This window comes from Buteo buteo, chromosome 2, assembly GCF_964188355.1.
Source record: "Buteo buteo chromosome 2, bButBut1.hap1.1, whole genome shotgun sequence".
Taxonomy (NCBI): Eukaryota; Metazoa; Chordata; class Aves; order Accipitriformes; family Accipitridae; genus Buteo; species Buteo buteo.
The window spans coordinates 24,051,784-24,074,040 of NC_134172.1; the positions used below are offsets into that span (position 1 = coordinate 24,051,784).

General features: G+C 39.2%; 1 protein-coding gene across 5 annotated transcripts in view; it reads left to right on the plus strand.

Moving 5' to 3' along the window:
• Positions 1 to 22,257, plus strand: part of FAM171A1 (family with sequence similarity 171 member A1) — a 90,222-nt gene that overhangs the window by 3,031 nt on the left and 64,934 nt on the right. For 2 of the 5 annotated variants that reach the window (XM_075048509.1, XM_075048536.1), the window contains exon 2: positions 11,776 to 11,902. The exons of the other annotated variants lie outside the window; for them this stretch is intronic. In XM_075048509.1, coding sequence (XP_074904610.1) covers positions 11,878 to 11,902 — 25 coding nt within the window. In that variant the 5' untranslated portion in view covers positions 11,776 to 11,877. The remainder of the gene's footprint in view (positions 1 to 11,775; positions 11,903 to 22,257) is intronic. 5 annotated transcript variants of the gene reach the window in all.

A 22,257-nucleotide genomic window follows, 5' to 3' on the forward strand; every position in this document is an offset into this window, starting at 1 on the left:
GGTTAAGGAAGGGATGAGGAGCAATGCTTTGCATCGAGCATTTCTCTCTTTCACTGCTCCCAGCTGTATGTTCAGACAGTTCCAGCTTCAAATTCTGCTCGGCCAGACTGATTACATAATTTGTGAATATGGGAAGTACTGGTAATTAAGCTCTGCATTCAGCACTCTATTTAGAAAATTGGATGACTTTGGCAGGCTGTTACCTTATTTGATCCATTACGCAGATCTGTGGTGGCCTCTGAAGGTCACAGAGGTACCCTCTAAGTTTCAGTAGCTTATTTACTTTAATATGGTAAAATCCACACAGATGAGTTGTTCATTTTAGTCAGTGCTGATGCTTAGAGCCCCAGCAGTGAGGTTGTTAGAAGTCCGTGAAGGTACACTTTAGGATTGGTAAGGCTTTACCTCTTTAACTTCTCTCAAACACTTAAAATCTGACAAGTGTTTCAGATGAGGACTTAAATGATGGGTTTGAAGGTTTTTTGGTGGTTTTGTTTGGTTGGTTTTTAGTTGTTCTGTCAGGTATTCCAGAACTGTAATTGGTTTGAATGCTGAAATGAATGTGTAGAAATTTTAATTAAAACACAAAAACAAACCAACCCTTAAGCTGCGTTCCTATTGGGGACTGGTGATTTTTCTGAGACAAAATACGCAGTGAGTTTTCCTCATATGAGCATATCCCTTTTAAACTTAGGGAGCCTTGGCAAATAGGAACTTAAGAGTTATATGAAGAGGTAACACTAACCCAGGGAGAATGTAAGCAAGATCAGTGTAATTTGAGAAGGGGTTAAATTTCTTTGTCGCCTATAAACTTAGCTTCGCAGTAGATGAGAATGATTCGTTCATAGATGCTAGGGAGGCTCTTTTAAGAGAAATCCTAGAATATTGTGTTGTAGCGTGGAAGTCCAGTATGACTTTTGTCTGCTGCAGTGGGTTTAATTCATGTCTTCATTGGTCTTCATATTTCATTAGTCGTTCAAAACAAAGAAGTTATGAATAATAAAATAATGTGTCTTGAGAGAGCGTTAATTGCCATGTGTTACCTAACACAAAGGTTAAAGCAACCTTCTCCCCCCCTCTGTTTTGTCTTTTTTTTTTCTTTAAACCTCACACTGATACCTCTTACTGCTTGTGACTAGAATCTAGTTCATGAAATTTTTAGGGACGGCTGCTTTCTGTGCCGACTTCTGGCCAAGTGAATGGTTTCAAGTAGCAGTCCCCTCTCTACAGGAGAGGTTTCTGGTGACAATGAAATGCAATTTTACCATATGTTTGTTAATGTAACAGAAGCCTGGGTGTATGTATTTGTGTGCTGGGGAGGAAGAAGGATTGTGCTTTCAGGTTTGTTGGAAAACTTAAGAAATCTCCAATGGTTTTGGTGCATGGATGAGCAGAAATGTCACTCTGCCTCCTGTTAGTACAAACTTCAACTTAGTTTTTTACTCTTGTCTTCTGTGGGCAATGACTAGCCAGAGTCTTGGTGCATGAAGAAAACTGAGAGGAAAATGCATGGCAAGGAAATTCAATGCATAGGTCATGTCAGTATAGGTATGTACAGTACCTGGCAGCTTGGTGGCAGCTTTAATGGCATTTCTTAACAACCCTGCTTGAAGTTTGGCTGTTAGCAATATGGTTGGGAATGATGCTTCTTTTCTACCTATCTCAAATTACTTTAGTACAGTTGATCAATACAATTGTGTCGTGCACCTTGAGCTTATAATTTAAGGAGAGTGTTATTTTTCCAGTCAGCCAAAGACAAACTAAATAATCTCTCCAAAATACCTGCAACTTGAAATCAAAGTGTGCACTTTCAGTATTTCTGTTACCTTATACCCCGATTACCTTGTGCAAGATGCATTTATTTGAGGATTAATTTCCCTTTGCTCCAGTATATATCAGTTCTGCACTGTCAGTGTTCTGCCTCTCCCACAGGTCTCAGTGGTTTTACTACTTAGCTGTCAGGGAGCACAAATAAGGGAGGCAAGAAGCCTGTGTAAAGGGTTGTATTTACTAGAACAAATTACTTTAATAATACTAAATATAATACACACTAATAATATACACTAAAACATTTTGTTTTGGGAAATACCAGAGAACTGAGTGCTGCTTTTTTTTTAACGTCAGAAATTCCAGAAACATTTTTCCTGTAAGCTGGTTTACATTAAGTTTTCAGTTAATGTAATATCTGGCTTGTTGCGCAAGGGTAATAAGCACTATACACATCCTTTTTGCAAACACCACCTTTAGTTTGATTGGAAAGTGGAAAGATACATATATGTTAATACAGAGTCATAAGAATGTGAACATACTGTATTTTCTTGTTGCTTTTAATAAGTGCATTGAATCTTTCACTTCAAAATATTAAGACAGAATCATGTTTGACGTAATGGCAAGTCTGAGCCCTTGAAAGGAGTATTTAAGTATATTTCAGCATAGAGCTACATTTTCATTTTATGTAAAATGCCAATGTTCTGGTTCAGATGTACCCATGTCACGTTTTTGCTAGCTTGAAGAGCAACAGATCTTGAGACGATCTGAAGGAAAAATTCATTTATGCACAGTAGAGCCTGTAAATTTGGCTCCCTCACTAGCTACTTGGGGGATTGGGTATATTTAAACAGAACTGCTGTGGATATAAAGCATGTTTTGAATAGAAGCAGTCTCTGCAGGCAGGGCACAAAAGTCCCTGGAAATCCAACACCAAAGCTACCTTTTAATTGTTCCTCCTCTTAGCTTTTGCAGTTCTGTGAGCTGTCACTGCTTGTGCCATACTGTGGAGGCATACTAGGGAGTGAAATGCTGTCTTTATCCATTATCTGTACACCTTGCACACCAGGAGGTGAAGTCTCCCTGTCACTGTGAGTAGGAACCTGCACCATGGAAAACTCTGCTATGCTGCTGTAATGGTTGTTTTTCAGGTGGGGAGGCAAGAGCACATGACAGTAGAGAGGACCCCACATAAGCCTTGCTGGACTTGTGGTGACCCTTGTAGGGGCCACCCTCAGCTTCTCTGCCTTGTGGGAGCCAGGCTTTGAGGAGACACAGCAGCAACTGCAGTTAGCAGGGAGGCAATGGAGCGTGGGGGGCAAGCCAAGGGGAAGGAAGGAGCAGCATGCTTTTGGCTTGGGGACGACAAAGGAGCTGAATCCAATAAGGTGCAAAATGCTTCCAGTTTTCTTAAGTTCTAGCTGCAGAAGTACTGAGAACTACTGTGCTGTGTGGTAGGTGTGAGTAATACAATAGCAATGTTTAACAGTAAATGGGAGCTTACCTTGACAGTCAATATTACTTTGAGATAAATAAGAGGCAGAGGCATAAGGTACTCCTGCTTTGTTAAACAGAGACCTTTCTTCTTTGTGCAGTAATTAACAGAGGTGATAGCAGTGTGGGAGCTCCCTCTTGTTTTATCCCACCTTTGTGATTGTCATTACTGAAAAAACGGTGTCTTTCATCCTTTATAAGTAAGGGTGTATACTAATACAGCAACAAGTGTTTTTCAAATAAGCTGTGAGACTTGTTTGATAATAAAGCAACAACAAATTAAGGTAAAAGCTGTATTTGGACTGCTGCTGGGAGGAAATTAATGTATCAGCAGTTTGTCCAGCCTTCTTGCTCTTCACCATACTGTGAACAGTTGTGCAAAGTGAAAGGTTAAGATCCAAACATCTCATCTCTCAGTCTGTACTTGATATGTGAATGTAAGACTTCTTATGCAAGGGATATGCAACTGTCATCCAGGGTAGGAGGCATCTCACCTAACTCAGGTGTCTGCAGTCTGCAAGTATCTACATCTTAGCTAGTCATCCACGGTCCTTTTACAGAGATGAAGATCTAATCTTTTTCAGCTAATGGAGCCAAGTGTCATTCCTGTCACCAGGAGTAAGCACATTTGGTCAGATGAATCCTGCTGTGTGGATCTCCACTGAATAGCATGGCAGCCTAGACAATGCTGTTGTACTCCCATTTAGTGAGATGAATCCTCCCTCAGATATTGTAGCTGGAAGTTTTCATCAGCGTGGTATTGCCCTCTGGCTCAGCCTTAGAGTTACTGAACATGTACCATGTAATAAGCGATGTGAAGGAACACACACTCTTGGATTACCTGGCTGGGTTATCTTGCATTTCTCAAGACTCAAACAAGAGTTATTGTCTATTTACATTTCTAAACCATTTGTCTTTGTAGCAATATGCTTATGAGCCTAAGTGTTTCACTCCCAAGAGTAAATAAACAAAAAGAAAGGTTCAGAAACAAGTGTGGAGGCTTGCAGAGTTGTTTGGGCTTGTCTAGGTGTTTATGCCATGTTTTTAATTAGCTTTGTATTCCCAGGAGTTGATTTATTCTGGAATAAGCTGCATTGTTACTCTCACCTTTGTCTGTTTTCTCTTACTGGCATTTGTGTAGCAATGTGGTAAGCCAGACTGGGGAAGTTATGCAACTGAAAACTCCTGTATGCACCAGTTCAGTCTTCACCTGGATCACTTTCCCAGTTAGATTCGTCGGGAATTACAGAAATGCTGTTGCTGGTGCAAAGGAAAGGGCTGAGAGGAGCTGATAAGGGAAAACAAGGACTTCATGGCAACGGTGTCAGTTGATGCAGGATTAAATTGTTTGTAGAACTGTAACATGAGATGTAGGGTACAATATTTAGCAAGTTAACAGTTTTAAAAGTTACTGTTCAAAGGACACAGCTATTGTCTGAAAATGTGATACCACCTCATTGCTGAAAGAAAAAGCATAAAGAATTTATTGAAAACTAATTTGCCTACAGTAGATGAAAAAACTGCATTAGAGCAGTGAATACTGGCAGATGATTTGAGACGCTTTCAGCTGCGACTGTCTTCATCAGGACAGGTTTATGTCCCTGCCTCAGATATTCCAGTTTGTACCCTGCATGGGAGTTTAAACAGAGCTTCATCCACAGTTTCAGCTCAAGCGAACTGTGAGATGTAGTGCATATGATTTTCTCCCACTTGTAGGGTAATGGGCGGATTAGTACCTGAGTCATCTTTTCTCTGCTCTCTGGATGTCCCAAATGGCTTGAGAGGAAATGATGCACTTTGGCCCGTTTAAACGCCAAAGAAACGTGGAGGGCAGTACTGGGCGCTTAGCGTAGCATTCTGGTAGAGTAACTTTTGTCAGCTAGCTGTGAATGTAGGATTTGGCATGATTAGCGCATGATGCCTGATAGTGTCTGGTCATTCCTCTCTGAACTGTCTGTCAGCCAGAGCGATTCCCACTTTCTTCCAGATAATTGCCTTGCTTTCCTTAGTTACTGCCCTTCTGCACTGATGTCTTCTAGATTACGGTGTCTGCTGAGAGATAAGAAGTTTTCACTACTTATCCTACCCTTCCTCCTGTCCCTGTGTTAGCCCTCATGTATTTAAAGGCTTGGAATGCCCTTGCTGCAGACCAGCAGGTAAGTCTTCTAGGGAGCGTTCATGGCCATTTCTTGTTTCTGTTTGAGTTCGGCAAGCATTGCTAGGGAAATAAATAGGTCCAGGAGGAGCTCTGGAGATAGGACTGATGGTCTGCAGGGGGTGAGGCAGACAAGGGCGGGAACATGCTGCTGGGCAGCAGGGTGATAAACTTGTCCAGGCGCTGCATTGTGTTTGCAGAATGGGTGGCATCAGCTCAAGATGGGAGCAACAGTTGCTCTCTGCTTCCCTCTGAATTGTGCTTCTGGCAAGTTCTGAAACCCACTGAGTAGCATGCTGACCTGGACAAATATTACAGTAGTTTAAGAAGCTACTTGTGGTAATAATGTTGACAGACACAGTGAAGCACAGCAATATACTTGCTCTTTTAGCTTTACTGCTAGTACCCAGAGCATTCTTGCAACTCAGCTTATTTCAGCATGTGTGCTGTAGTTGAGGTCCTGGCAAATAACTTAAGTTTGAGCCAGTCTCTAGGTTCATGATGTATGATTTACAGGAGCCAGGAACACAGATGTTTGAAATGAGAGCTGTATTTTCTTTGTTTTGCAGAGTGCCTGTGTGTGGGGACTGTTACTTTTTTACCTACTATTAAAAATTTAATACGAGGAAGCTCCTTTTCTTCAAAAGTTAAAATTTCCTTTGTTCTTACAGGATAGTTATTTCATTCTTTAATATACTGCTAGTTAAAACTTTTTAGAGGGAACTATGGCATTAAACTTACTTGATGTAAATATTGTTGTTAGCAGTTTACGTGAAAATTAAAAATGGACTTTCTTCAAGCAGTCTGAAGCAGTAGGAGCAAGAGCTTCTAATGGGATGAATTTCAAGTTTACTTATTGCTGCAAGCTATTGAGTTATGACTGCAGCAGGCTTTGGAATATTAAACTAGTAAAAACACTTTAAAAATCAGGAAGGAAGAGAACCCTATGTACTAAAATTCTTGTTGAAAACTATTAGTTTTTCCAGACATTTGATTAGATAAGGACTTCCTTCTTTATATCAGATATGAGTAGTTATCTGCTCTGTGAAACTTTACCTCAGCGAAAACTACTTGGCAGTCTTTATCTATGTTCAAAATCTTGCTGTAGATCTTGTTTTATTTAGTAATTTTACCTGTGAGTGTGTAGTTAGTCTTTCAGTAATGTTCTCCCCCCCTCCCCCTTTTTTTTTTAAAAAAAAAAGCATGGTTTACTATTGCTGCTGAAATAGCTGAGTGAGCCCTCTCAGCAGATGTTGTCATTAGAAAGGGGATCGAAGCAGTGTCATGTCACAAGCTAACTTTCTGTGCAGAAAAACCCTTGGGTTTTGAGGGGTGAGGGACTAGGTAACAGACAGTAAAGCAGTTTCTGTGATGGTGTCGTAGAAAGGTAATGTTTATTCCCATGTGCAAGTTAATGCATGCTTTTAAGTGAATAGTCCATACTTTCATAAATTCTTCTGTGGTGAAGAAAAATAAAAAAAAGAGTGTATTTAAGCTCTCAGGACCAAACTCTAATAAATGATAGACATGTAGATTTCTTCAGAGCAGTCGAGCATCTTTGTTTACCATGGATGATTGCACATAAACAAAGATGCTTTTTAATATCTGATGCATTCAAATATTAAGTCTTGCATCAGGCACTCAGTATGATCAAATATCTTCCCTTACCCCTAGCCTAATTGCATGGTAGGAAATATTAGAGCTCAAATTCTTATGGCCAAACTCTCTCAGGTGTTTCTTCAGTCCAGGTATTTAATCTGCAAGCCTGTGCCTTACAAATCTGTGGTGATTTTAGCATTTCCAAGAAGGTATATATTGAATTGGAGGAAGAGCAAATGCACAGCAGTGTTTCCTGACCGTGATGCTGACATGGGGCAGAAATTTCTTTGCCTCGCTGCTACTTCATGCCATTCTGTCTACTACTGTACAGATTAATGGCTAGTAAGAATATACTCTAAATAGTCCATCATGGAAGAGCTATGGTGCATCTGGGGGCTGGCTATGAACAAATAGTATCTGAGAGTATCGGGTTGCAGGACTGATCATTGCTTACATTCTGGTGTGTCTTTGCGGAGATAGTAAAGTGCAGCCTTCATTACTCCAAATCTTGTTAAAATTCAGAAGAGCTTTCAACAGTCCAAAGGCTTTGAAGGAAATGCATACGTTTGCCAAAAGGAATAGCGCAGAAGATAAAGTCAGGAGTAAAGAGAAAGTGCAGTGATCAAGATGGCACACTGCCTAGGCCAGGGCTGGGAAGGAAACCAAGGCCACACAAGAGTCTGGTCTTAATTCATGCCATTTTTACTTTAATGATTAGGGGGCTTTTAACAAATTTACTGATACTCAGTCATGGCGGTTTCTTCTTGGACCCTTGTGAAATAATTTTCAGATTTAGTCACCCTTTTCTTGCCATTTCATGCTTTTCTTTGTCACGCTTGCATGAGTGTAAAGGGTAAAGGCAGAGAGCTGCCTGGCAGTGGGCAGCACAGTGGTGTGTCAGCAGTCTGGGCTTGCTTTCTGCCTCCTGGGAAGGCAGACAGCCCCCACCTGCTACACTGATGTTCAGATTTGAGGATATTTTTTTGTAAGTAGATGCATAGCCACTCGTCCCCAAAATGGATGGCAAGTTTGGTTTCTGAATTTATACATGTGTAATGAAAGTACGGAGAGGAAAAAAACACAGGGGGGAAAGAAAAAACATAAAGATGATAGGATGGCATGTTAAAGTTCCTATATAGGAAATGAAGTTTGAATGGGTTCCAGCCACAAGTACTAAGAAGCTTCTTCCTTTTCCTTTTGTTCTTTCCCTCACCTTCCTTTCCTTATTGAGTTGAGCTTAATTTTTAACTTTATTTCAGTCTGCCAGAAGACAACGTACATTTTCAAAAGTAGTCATGTAAACAAATCTGTATTTCAAACATACTCACAAGCTTCATGTTGCTAGTAACTTCAGAATCTCATTTCATGTTCTTAAGCAGCAGCAGGATAAAACACCTCAGAGCCAAGGTGCTGTTAAAAAGTCAGTACTTGTCTGTAGTTACAATGCAGAAAATACCATAAGAGGCAATTATTTTAATTCAAAGAGCAAGGCAACACAGGTGAATGTTGATTTCAGAGAAGTTTGCTGGTAACTAATTGAACTTGTAAATAATATTCTCTGTGCTCCTAGTATAATGTTTTGTTTAGCTTTTTTTTTAAATTTTAAACCCAGACTGATGACCCATGATTTTATGAGGTAGCCATGTATTGCATTCACTGGACCTCTTTGCCTGAGGGGGAAATAAAAATATTGTATGTTTTATACCATGTTAAACAGAATAGGGGAGAAGAAAAGAACTTAATATGTCCATTGATCTCTTTCCTTGATGTGAATTATTCAGATACTAGTGTGATGAGTTTTGTTAGGTTTTAGCAGGGTTTTTTTTTAAGCCTTGTAAAGAAGAGGGCAAATACAAACAAAACTAGGTATTATTTTGATGGTAGGTGTTTTCTTCACACCTTAATTTATCTCAGTTTGTGTTAATTACCAGGTTTCTGAGACAAAAATAGTGAGTTAGTATGATTAGCTTTCCTGTATGACTCTGAAAAACCATGAATTTAGTGTTTACTGGAATCTTCCTGTCTTCTTACTTCTGCTAGAAGACTGGGATGGATACAATTGCGGGTTGGAGACCTCAGCTTTTGTGCACACGTGTGCAGACGTGCACACATGCTTGTCTTGTAAGGCCATATGGTATGAATCAAAGCTTACCTCACAGTAGTAAAACTGTAATGCATTTTCCACCATTTTCAGTTACGTGTTCATGGCATTGTATTCTGTACTTTGAACAACTTACACTGATTTTCCTTTGTAAATGGTCATTATTCTATGAAATTAATGTGTTATCCAGGATACTTGGCTTCAATTTTGTCCTTGGATTGCTGTGGCTATTTCAATAACACCAGAAGTTGTGTCTTCTTTTCTGCTCATTTGCTTTGTTCATAGCAGCTTTGGCTTGCAAACGTATACAGATGTGTTTGTTCTTTCTGGTTTGTGGCAATAGATTTGAAGTAAACCCTTGCTAGCAGATAGAAGGCATGTGAATTAATTGAGTGAATGAGTATGTGTAGTTTCTTGTTTAAGATTTTTAAACAATCTGTTGAGGCCTTTAATTAAGCGTCACAGGCTTCTGGTCTTTTTTTCCTGCAGTTTTCATGGTATTTGCATACTATTATCAGGTGTTCTTATGAATTTCCAACTTTCTCAGGAAAAGTGGATTTTAATATTAGACTTTTAAATCTTACATAAACCTGTACCGCTTAGAAATTTTTTCTCTCATTCTAATAGCTCAAGACAATTCAGCCTTTAGTCTATGATAGTGCCTTCAATGCCATTAAAAATTATCCTTTCTAAACCCACAAATATTCTTAGCATTAAAATGGAGAGCTGACCTACTTCATATCTTTTTATCTGTATTAAGATAAGTAGGGTTCCAGAGATAGTTAAGACACCCTAAAATATGACCAGATGTTGAATCAGATGTATATACCCAGAACCGGTGAATTCCATATATTTCTATTTCTTTTTCCCAACTCAGTGGTGCTTTGTGCTAGAGCCTATGTGATTCTGTATTGATGCTTTGGGGCCAAAGAAAACAAAATAATACCATACGTTCAAGATGATATTACCCTGATGTAAGGCAAGACATTCAATTAAAGTCACAATACCTTGTAACAAGACAATGGGAACTTCATGGATATTTTTAATACAGGTAAAAGTGACAGAATAATTTCTTACTCTGCAAGTTATGTTAGTGAAAATCAATACTAGTAGGTTCTTTTCTTTGGTACCAATAGTAGGTTCTTAGTTTCTGACTACTCCTGTACTCTCAGTATACCTGTTTGGAACTGATATGTTGTTGTGTATCAGAAATATAAAGTATAAAACAATATCATGAATATTTAATGTAATGTTTCGTCTACATTGATCTTTTTGTACAGTTTGTAAACATTCTGATCCTTCTCTTCTGAATATGTCTGGTGGCTGAACCTTCTGCCACACTTGTCATTTTTGACAAGAGGACTTCTGTTGCCAGCAGCTGTGGTATAGAAATTGGCCTTGGTGGAGTGGCCACTAACTTCTTCACACAGTCATGACCACCTTGACTTTCAGAGGAGGTGAACATCTGTCCTCAGCATGCTCCCACAGTTCTCTTAGAGCAAGGAGCATACTCAGGCCAGAGTATGAAGGGGATGAATAGTTCATCAGGGAGTTGTGCTAAGACTTACTTAGTTGTTTCCCGATTCTTGTTTCTGGAGGCTGTCCATCCTCGTGGTGATTCTGGAGACATTTTATGCTTTGTCAGATTCACTTGAACTTGCCTCTGACTGGTGTTTCCAACTGTGCATTATAAAAGTTGTATTACCTGGATGTTTACTCATGAGTTAGTTGTCCCTGACAACTTGGCAATGTTTCAACCTGTCCTTCCAGTTGCTTGAAATACAGCTGTGTTTCAGCTTCTGGAATACTTTCCTCCATGTGTCTTGTTCTTCTCCCAGATTCTTAATCCCTATCAGAAGAGACTGAGATTGAGAAGGACTTGGTTGCTCAGTGGTTCCTGTAGTGAGAGGTCCTGAATGTGTAGGTGGTATAAGGCATTTTGCTGGCCTTTACTAGCACGCAGGGATGTACATAGTTGGGGCTGTAGCTAGAACAGTGTGTTTCTGCATGTTTTTCCTACTTGAGGGAAGCATGGTTAGCTTGACAGCCATGGCAGCATCTCATGGCTGCTAACAGTTGTGGTTTTGGCCAGTCCTTTTTATTCTTTTTGACACATTGCAGCCAGACTTAGAAAGGTCTGTCGTGTTGGCTTTCTGCCAGCTGAGGATCCTAGACCCCACTTCTTCGGTGTGGGCTCATGTGGCAGAACATACAGCAGTGAGCAGGCTCTGCTCCTCTTCCTCACACTTCTCCCAGCCCCACTGCTGCTTCTTTTTGAGGAACTCTGTATCCAGGTTGTATGGATCTGTGCAATAATTAAAATAAAAGGATGATTCTTATGAACATTTTTTGAACTCATTGGGGGAAATGAAGAAGCAAAATCATCTTATTGGCTTCCATTCTGAAGAACAGTGGCTGCTGTGCAGTTGTTTTTGCCTTGCTGTGTGAGCTTGGAACAAATGTCTCATTGTTTTGCTCTTGGTGCTTGCAGGAGGCAGATGCTGGGCTTGCGCTGTGTACCACCACTGTAAATTCTTGCCTTCCTATTATTTATCTGTAAATAGCAGTAGTGCATGAGGGCCTCAGCTTGTGGTTGGGGTTCTGCTGGGCTGTAACCTGTCAAATTGTTGCATTATTTTTTTCCTTTTTCTGTTGCCAGGAAGCTAAACAGCAGAAGTTCTGCTTTGTGACCCCTTCTAATGCTGTAAGCTGTGCAGTAGGAAAAGGCAAATAAGGTAGAAACAGAGGAAAAAAAGTTCATATGAAAACACAAGTAGTTGGAAGAGGTAAGCAAAATAGAAGAGCATATATGAAAGGTACCCATCTGTGTCTTAATGGCTGTGGCTGCTTGCTCTAAACGGGTAAGAGAAGAATGTGTCCACCCTTACTTGCCAAAGGCTGACATGCTCAGGACTGCTTCAGAGCTACTATCCAGCAATACTGAGTAGGAGCCAGCGGGTAGTTTACTGTTCATTAGTTCTTGCTGACAGCTTGGGATTGATGGAAGTGGATGCTTTTAGAGAAAGTAAATTTAGTGCAAGGTTATGAAATGATGGGATAGCAGTTTATCTGTCTTTAAATGTTAGTTTCTCTATCTGCATTGGGTTTCTCTGCTTTAGGGAGGTTTGTATTGCCTAGATATAGGGGCTAGATGTAGCAATATGTGACGTTTGTATGATGGAATAGCCTTTCTCCATAGGTGCAGAAAAGAGAAGCTTATTGTAAAAAGAGCATTTATTTGAAGAATTATAAACATAAGCATTTCTTTTTCTTACTCAATTGTGCAAAAGCTTCTGTCTTGGATATTCTCTTCAAAGACAGTCTCTGATTGCTATGTGGCACTTCCCCTTCAGATCTTGCAATGCTGACCTCATGTCTGATCTGATTTCACTGTGGCTGGGTTTTAGTGCTATATGTTGGTCTTTACTTTCTGAGCACCTTCAACAAGAAACTGGTGTGTTGTGTGCTTGAATACCACCTCAAACTGCTCCTTTTTAATAAGACTGCTCAAGGTTTTATGCTCTTCTTTGTCCCTTTCACTGTAGAGTGCCATTTGGCTCTGTCCTTGTCCCTCCTCTCTGCATATCTTCCCCCTTTAAGAAATCATACTGCTCTCCTCGGCCTTACCCGTCACATCTATATAGGTCGTATCTGATTCTACATACTCTTAATTTTGATTTCTCTGTCTGTTTGGTCTCAGTCAGCTCCTGGCTACACCATAATTTATTACAAGTGACAGATTTGGAGGAGAAGGTCCTCTGCTGTATTGTATCTCTGATTATTGTACTGATGGCAGAAGATCGTGCTGTGACATTCCTCTGCATGGGTGTTTTTAAAAAAGTTCCAGGGTGGAGGAACTGACATGCTCTGCAAATTTTAAAACCCAAAGGAGTTTAAAGTAACAGATGCCAAACAGCTTTAACTCTTAACTTTCTGTCTTGGTTTATATTATGAGTGAGGAATAAAGTGAGTATTTTTTATGAAAAAAAAAAAAAAAAATTCAGACTGCACTGTGAACTGATGAGAATCAGATGCTAACTTTTTATTGTGTGATTCTTTAAAGAGTTAAAACATGATAGCAAGGGTGTTAATCTAGCAAATGTCTTCTGTTCATGTTTTAAACCCAGCATGAACAGAGGTGGATGTTTTTAATAAAAAGACAGATATTTAATTCCAAGAAATATACAGGTCTTATGCCAGAACAAATGCAATTTGTGATTTCTGGTTAATTTTTTATTATTATTATTTAGAATTATTTCCTCAGGGGCCATCTGCAGTCTTTGGAGCACTCTGTAACTTTCGGTAATAGCCTCAAGATTTTGTGTATTACATAAACTTCAGATTTCCTTGCTAGTAATCTGTGTTTTTTTGACTTTCTGAAAGCCATTAGAGGCACCAGCAATTGCCTGTACTTGATTTTTGGATTAGTGATTTTTTTAAATTATTATTATCAATATTATCATTATTATTATTATTAAACTTTTTTTCCCCTACTTCTTTGGTCTGATAGGTCTACCTTGTCTCCTTTGCTTTCAGCCTGGAGCATGATGATTGTTAACTGCAGAACATGGAAAGCAAATATTTGCTAGCTAAAAGTAAAGGGAGGCTGTCTTATTTCTCCTTTTGGTGTGCAAAATGATTGCATGTTGTTTTTGGAGTGAGTAGCTTGGTCTGCATGGTTGCAGCTGGTGCTTGTACGCAGAACAGAAGTGGGGACTAGGTGAAATTCCTTAGTGTTATATTGCGGATCATACCAAATGACCCTTCTGCCATCCGATCTGTGAACGTATTACTGCAGAAATTACAGGTGGTGTGCGAGATGTGACCACAACTTTCTCTGTAGATGGGGTGAGGTAATGAAGTGCAGCAATATGTTAACTTCTGTGTTTGACCTAAATATGTGTGGAACGCAGTTTTGAATATGAATCATGAGCTCGATGAAAGTGTAGGTGTATGGGACTGGAACAGACTGGATTGTTATCTCTGTAGCAGGTGCCATGTGAGCTCTTCTTGAATCTGATTGACCTCATCTTAAAACTGAGTTCTGCTTGATTCCACCATTTGTGAATCAGAGGATGTTTCAAACCATTTAACTGTTATTAGTAATATTATTAGTAATTTTGTACTATCCAGTGCAAAATTTCCCAATACTTTTTATCTGCAACAGCAACTAAAATAGTTAAGTCATAGCTTATGAGTGAGCCAACAGCTTGATCCATCTGGCTGAGTTCAGTGAAAGTAGCAGTTGTACCAATGCCCTCATGTTTAAAAAAAAATAAATTACAAGAATAAAAAAATTTACAAACTAAAAATTGGGCACGTGGGGTCACTGCCAACAGAGATGCTGAAAACACTTTGTGGTACAGAGCCACAAGTGTTCAGGAAAAAAAAAAGGCAAATAATTCCTATCCAGTTGGTATTCAGGAGAATTTAGGTAACTGAACTGTAGTGTTAAGCTAGTTTGAACCTGATAATCCCTTATACTTTCCTTCTCTAGTCTTATCCAGATGAATGTAGCTTGCACATGGTCCTGTTTCTTAGAATGGTAATCTTTCAGACCAGCTTGTGAAATAGAAAAACAGCAGACAAGCTTGTAGGCATAAAGGTTTTATCCATGTCTCAGACAGAGTTGGCTTTCCAACTTGTACATACCTCAGTACAACTCCTCTGACTTTAATTTGGTTAAGTTAATATCGAGACAAGTTGAAGGGGGGGAAATAAAGTACAATTAATGTCCATCAAATTGGGGAAAGGATGGCATTGAAGTAGTGGATGGCTAGGATCACAGAATCACAATGAATGAGGTTGGCAGGAACCTCTGGAGGTCACCTGGTCCAACCCCCTGCTCAAGCAGGGCCACCTAAGGCCAGTGGCCCAGGATCGTGTCCTGATGGGTTTTGAGTATCCCCATGGATGCAGACTCCACAATCTTTCTGGGCAATCTGTTCCAGTGCTTAGTTATCCTCACAGTGAAAAAGTGGTTCCTGATGTTTGGAGGAAACCTCCTGTGTTTTCTGTTTGTGTCCATTGTCTCTAGTCCTGTTATTGGGCACCACTGAGAAGAGCCTGGCTCCATCATCTTTACAATAAAGTACGAAGTGAGGAAAAACTGTGTTTTTTCCAAGTTGAACTTGGATGGAAGGTGCTGCTACTGATAAGACCAGAAAGGGTGGAAAAATTTTTGTGTTTGAAAAATTATCAAACTTTCACTAATTATTCATTCACTAGAAGATATCTGACTTGGAAATCAAGCCTTGCATGTTTCCTTAAAATTATTAATTCCATACTGGAGCCAAGAAGTTGCCAGTATGCCAGGTTATTTTGAGTGGAGTTGCTTTCATAGCATTTGTTGTTAAAACATGAACAGTAAAGATACAAGGTGGACTGCTGGGAATTTTGGATGTTTAACAGTTGCCTGTGATCTAAAATGTCTCAAGGACAATGTTTTCACACTGCATCTGTCTATCCAGAGCTGTGGCTATGTAGAACGTAATATACAGGGAGTTGTGGTACTACCCTGCTTGTATGGTTTTTTTTAGTGCCATATGTGTTGACATCTATATCTTACCTGATAAGCAATTTTACAACATACTCCTTATACTGTTTCCTCCTTACAGGTGAGATACGATCATATTATCCTTCCAGATCTAGCAGGATCAGCTAGTTAGTGGGAGAGTGCTATTCTACCATTTGGATAACTTCAGTTGATTTTCACCAAAAACCTGTCAGCTCTATTGGTGGATGGAGTCACTGCCAGGCTGCTTTTGCATGGATGAGGTGTGCTCAAGTAATGCTCTGCAATCCTTCAGCTGTAAAAGTAATAATATGCAGATGACGGATGGTGCTAGACAGCTTGGGTATGAGCATCTTCATCTGCTACTGATGTTTGTGATTATGCCATTTCATATACCTTTGGTAACCATGGTGAATAGCTGTTAGAACAGTATTTGATCCCATTCAAAAGGCAGTCTTACTTTTGTGGCTAATCAGAAGCGAATGTTATTTACCTATACAGAAAAGGTTGCTGTGGCTAGCCTGAGCTCACAGCTTTGTGAAGCCATGTGGGGCTGTGTTTATTTTCTTGATGTCAGTTTGTGCCACCTGGCACAGCTCCATTGCATTCAATTTTTCCTCCTTTCACAGAAAGGAGGAAACAGGCGCTTCAGGCCCTGAATAATCATCTAAACATCAGTGTGTGATGACTGGAGATAATAAAAGAATTATTAAACTTTATTTCTTGTTTGTATAATGTTCGTTGCTACCTAGCTTTTGAACTACAGATGAACTTGCTCAATCACGCTTTTTTCCTCATGGCATAATTAACTTAGTTTTCCTCTAGTACATATTGCTCACATAAATCATTTTATATGATAGATGGTATCAGCATGTCAGAGTATATTATTGTGTTCTTTTTTGACTTTCAGCTTTCTGTGACCTAATGCTGCATCCCACCCAGTACTTGCAAAACTTGGATGTCTGTACCTCAAAAAAAAGGGGGGGGGGGAAATGTGTGGAGAAAATTGAGCTGGTTGTCTGAAGGCCAGACCCTGCCACCCTTTCCACCATTTTGGAAAAGATTTTGGATAATAGCAGATGCTTGAGCTCCTTTGCACAGTAGGAATTATTGTCACTGCCTCCTTGCAAGAGTAGGATGTGTAGCTGGAAATTCCCCATCTCAGGTGCTGGGCATGGAGCTGGGGACTTGTGCAGTTGGGGTCCTGGCTGCTGGATGGCCTGGCACAGAGGGCTTCTCTCAGGGTTACACCCTGCCTTTGCAGTTCTTGAGAGCAGACCACCTTTTAAAAGCACTTTTCTTTTTGTTATCAGTTGTAAATCCCTAAGACTTGTATTCATGGAAACATCACAGTTCAACCTATTTACAGCATTTATTACTGTAATGCTGTACTTCCAGTCATTAAAAATAGGAAGCTAATTCTCATATAAACTTTTCCTAAACCTTTTTATCCCAAGATCTTTGTATTGTTTTGCTTGCCTTACTGTCCTTCATGTTCTGTGGTCTTAGTTACACAGTTCTGCTTTTCTTATGGAGTTGAAATGCTCTTTTCAAAGTTGATTACCAGAAAAGTATGTGCTTGCTTTATGCTGTTTTTTTAAGGGCAGTCACAAAATGAGCATCATCATATTAATATTAAACAACATAAATACATCCAGGCATATCCCTATCCTCCACTTAGCATATACATTAATGGTCTTGAAATAAATGGTAGCATGAGAAAGCATCATATTTATCAGGAGCACTTTTTAGCAATTTGAATCTTAAATTTTCACTTGTAATCTTCTGTCTAATTTTTAACTTGATAAAGGCTTCAACATGTCTTCAGACTGCATTTGTATTTAGGCTTCCAGAACTGATGCCTTGGGTTCATGGTTTTGGGGTTTGGTTTTTTGGGTTTTTTTTGTTTTGTTTTTGTTAGGGAAGTTGTCTGTGTTTTATAGTACTTCTGCTCTTTTATTTGTAAGAGTTGGAAAATGGCTGTGACAAAGAACATTCATGACTGTTTTCCAGCTGTTTTCTACAAAGCTGAAACTTTGATAGATAGACTCTTGTAAAAGCTATTTTGGATCTTTCTCTCTAACTTGTTAATATTGCACATAAGCTTCTGTTAATAATTGAATGGGGCAATAGTGCTGTTCTTCTTCAGCTTATGGACCCCAAACCTTACCATACTTGCAGTAACAAAGCTGTTAGTAATGTTTCATAAGGATTTTGCCTTCCATTTGGCATTGCAAAAGTATTCCTGTGTGACCAAACACACTAGCCTGTGAATAGATGCTGAATATTTTTAGTAGTGGGTTTTCATTCACACTTCTAATAACATTTATAAAGCTTTAATTTTATAATATTCTTTACAACATGAGGCAACTACATTAGAGTATGAATTTGTGTGTTTTGGGACCAGTAACAAGAATTTTTAAGTTGGAGGCTCATCAGTTGTTAGTCACAGAGGAAGAAACAGATACAAGAGTATTGATCAATCACAGGGTGTTTCATGAGCCACCAAAGTGATTCTGCTATGGAAAAAGCAGATGTGATTGCAGAATGTGTTGGGTGAGTTCTCCTCAGCAGAAAGGGTGATATTAATGCTATTGTAAAGACATTGGCAGCAGCTTCTCTGAAATTCTGGTTACCATTCTGTTTCTTATTTGGAAAACAGTTCAAACATTTGATAATACCTTTTAAGTTGAGAAAACAAAAGAGGATGCATCTCAATTAATGGAGAACAAAAAAAAAGGGGGACTTAGCAAAATGAAAAGTGAAATGTGATTGCTCTCTGCAGATGTAGAAAGGGCCAGTTTAAGGAAAGAATAACACTTGACAGTTTGGCCACAAGAAAAGTATGCAGGTAAAAGATGTAGCCATTGAATGGGGTTCTGGCACAGCAGCCAAGTGTGTAGGGGTGTAAGATGTGTAACAACCTTTTTAAGATGGAACTTGAAAAGCTTGAGCTTTTTTTATTATGCATGTTTCTTGTGGTGACAGAGGCCTGGATTTGGCTACCCACAAGATTCCTTTATGTCCTTATTCTAATTTAAAACATTCTTACTAAGAACAAGTGAAAAGAATAGAAACAGAAAAGATGTAATAGCACAATGAAGATCCAGCTAAAATATTTTTCCTTTGGTTTTCATTTTTGGTTTTCAGTGGAATACCAAAAAAAAAAATCCTTTTTTAAAAATGGCCTGAGGTGACTTAGTATTTAAATAAACTAAAACCCAACACAAGAAGTTGAAAAAGTGACTCTCTAATTTCTTGAGGTTTACGCTTCCTTTTGTACTTGTATTGCAGTTTATTAGGGATCATATGTTACTATTTCTTGATAACTTCTGTACAGATTACTTTCTTTTTTTTTTTTAAATGCGAGTCACTTTTGTCCCCTCTTGCTGTAAGAGAGCTCATACTTTGTTGAAAGTAATTGCAGTTTTATTCTTGGTGCACGTGGAAAATCATTAATGTGTGGATGAAGGACTGAAAGGAAAAATATTGTAACTGCATTTCAGTGCTGATTTGAAGGACTATTGAATATGGAAGAATTTGCTTTCTTGTTTGTGGTGGGTTTGGTTTTTTTTTTTTTTTTTTTTTAATCACAAATACAAAACCACCACTGGATAGCAAGAGGAATACAAAAAACTAACCAAACTTGTAAATGCAGCTCCTAATTTTGGGAAAAGTTAAACAGCTGTTAAATGCCTATTCTATGATCACACAAAGGTGTAACTACTGCGGATGTTATCTTAATGAGTTGATGGAATGGAATTTTTATAATGGTGGCTGTGTTCTTCAGCAAACCTGCTTGCAGAACATCAGTCTGTGGGTTTCTTTGTGTTCATTTGTAGTGTAAAAGACTTGGGTGATAAAGTGGCAAAGGTTGAAGCTTTAAATAGACTATCCAAGTATTCTCAACACTTGGATGAGAACAGAGAGCTACTCAAACTTAGAGAGCTAATGGATGCAGTATATAGCTATAGTTTGATGTTGTGACCACCAAAGAGGTAATTCAGAACTTTAGAAACATTCGATTTTTTTTGATGCAAAATGTCTAAAGTTTTAATAAAGCTTAGCTCATTTAGTATACAGATCAAATTGCTTTTGAGAGGAAGTGGTCTGATTTGTTTCAAGAAGCTTTCTATGGTAGTTTGTTCTTTGCCATTCATAGTGCCAAAGATGAGACCCTGGGACAGGTATTGGCTTGGGAACATTGTGTTGCTGATTTTCACAGGGGAGCAACAGAAGTCTCTAGTGTCTGTCTATGGAAAATCATAGAATCATTTGGGTTGGAAGGGGCCTTAAAGATCATCTAGTTCCAGCCCCCCTGCCATGGGCAGGGACACCTTCCACTAGACCAGGTTGCTCAAAGCCCCATCCAACCTGGCCTTGAACACTTCCAGGGATGGGGCATCCACAACCTCTCTGGGCAACCTGTTCCAGTGCCTCACCACCCTCATAGTGAAGAAATTCTTCCTTATATCTAATCTAAATCTACCCTCTTTCAGTTTAAATCCATTACCCCTTGTCCTATCACTACATGCCCTTGTAAAATGTCCCTCTCCAGCTTTTGTTGTAGGCCCCCTTTAGGTATGGGAAGGCTGAATAAGGTGTCCCTGGAGCCTTGTCTTCTCCAGGCTGAACAACCCCAACTCTCTCAGCCTGTCTTCATAGGAGAGGTGTTCCACCCTCTGATCATCTTTGTGGCCCTCCTCTGGACTTGCTCCAACAGGTCCATGTCCTCCTTATGCTGGGGACCCCAGAGCTGACCCTGCTACTCCAGGTAGGGTCTCAAAAGAGCAGAGTAGGGGGGGAGAATCACCTCCCTCAACCTGCTTGCTGGTCATGCTTCTTTTGATGCAGCCCATGGTCTCAGAAATAGCTAGTGTCAGTCTTTTCCTCAGAAATGGTGTACTTTGTCATGGGAAATTCAGTCTACTCAGTGTGCTCCTTTACCTTTATTTCACATACACATTTAAAATTTAATAATATTTTATTTTAGCTCAACTTTTCTGCATGCTTCTTGGTGGGAATTGTACTTACGGAATTTTGCGAGAATGCCTTGGATTATGGAATATCCTTCTTCACAAAGTTCCCCACACAGCTAAGTCTGTCCAAGTTTACTGCAAATAACTATTTAACTATTTTCAATAATATTTAATGTTTTAACTATTTTTCAGCCAAAGAATGTTCTGTTTTTACATTGGGTTTGACAAAATTGGTTGTTAGTTGAAAACTGATCCCAAGTGAAATTGCAATAAAAGTAGATACCAGGAACAAGTCCTTTTTCTGCTGTGTGGCCTTGTCTTGTGCCTTGCTTACTGCTCCAGTGTGGTATGTACAGTCCACTATGGCTTGCCTGCAAGTTAATCTTTTCCTGGACGATTCTCTCAAGCAGTTTCGTAGATTTTTTTTTGGAGGGGGGGGATAGGTTGGGGTTTTTCTGGTTTCTGCTCTCTTTCTTTTGCTTCAGAATTTTGTTGGACCTCAACAGACCATGCAATGCCATTACACATCCACTGTGTCTATTTACAAGAAGGCAGATTTTTAACGTAGATCAGTCTGAACTGAGCAGTTTTTTGCCTGGGAAAGATTTTTTTTTTCTTTTTAATCCTAATAAAATGGATGTTGGAATTATTTCCTGATGATTTAAATAATTCCCTCATGGGGAGTTTCTTGATAACCATGAAACATCTTAAAGGATATATGTTGTCAGGAACTCTTTTCATCTCCCAAAATGTAAAACCGAGTAAGAAAAATGAGTACACTGGTATTTCTGCAAATGTGAAAATCAGGGTACACTCCAGTGTTCTTGTTCTCAATCACTCATCTGTCTTCTGTACAACTTTTTGGCTGTACTGGCACCACCACTGCCCACTACACCCAGTCAATGACTTGATCTGGGTTAAAAACAAATCATCCCCTTCTTAGTTAAAGTTTTTTGACTAAGGTCTGTTAACCAGCCCATATATGTGGGGACGTGGAGGGAATTGAAGGCCTATGGAGTTTTTCCCCTACAAAACTCTTAAGTGCAACTGTAGCCTGTTTAAGTCCCTTCTGTAACCACATCTGAAGAAGGTCTCTTCTTGCACCTACTGGAAAAAATTTTTTTTTTATCCCCATCAGTTCTTTTAAAATTCCTTTATCAAATATAAGTGCTTGACAGATGGAGCCCCATCTGTCACAAAACCATTATCTGTTGTATTTCTAAATTTGCTCTCACTTGTAGTGCTTGTAAGAATACTTTGGCATTGTTCTTAATTGTTCCTTGGACTGCTTGCAGAGTTATAACCTTGAACAGTGAATTAACTCTTGCGAAACTGCATAATTTATTACATGACTTTATGTAAGCCAATACACTTTCCCTTATCCTTTACTCTTTCACTTTTATATACATAAGTTATGCAACTTTTTTTCTTTTTTTAATTAGGCTGACTTTGTCACTTTCTTGCCAATCTGTGGTATTGAGCCAATGCCAAAGGCAAATACCATGTTAGATACAGTAGTGGCCTGATCTGGTGTGGCAAATCCTATTTCCATTCTTTAATGAATTTTTTTAAAAATATATCTGTTAGTGTAAGGTCTGATTTACCTAAATCCAAACCACAGTGAAACACTGCTAATTACTTTGTAATA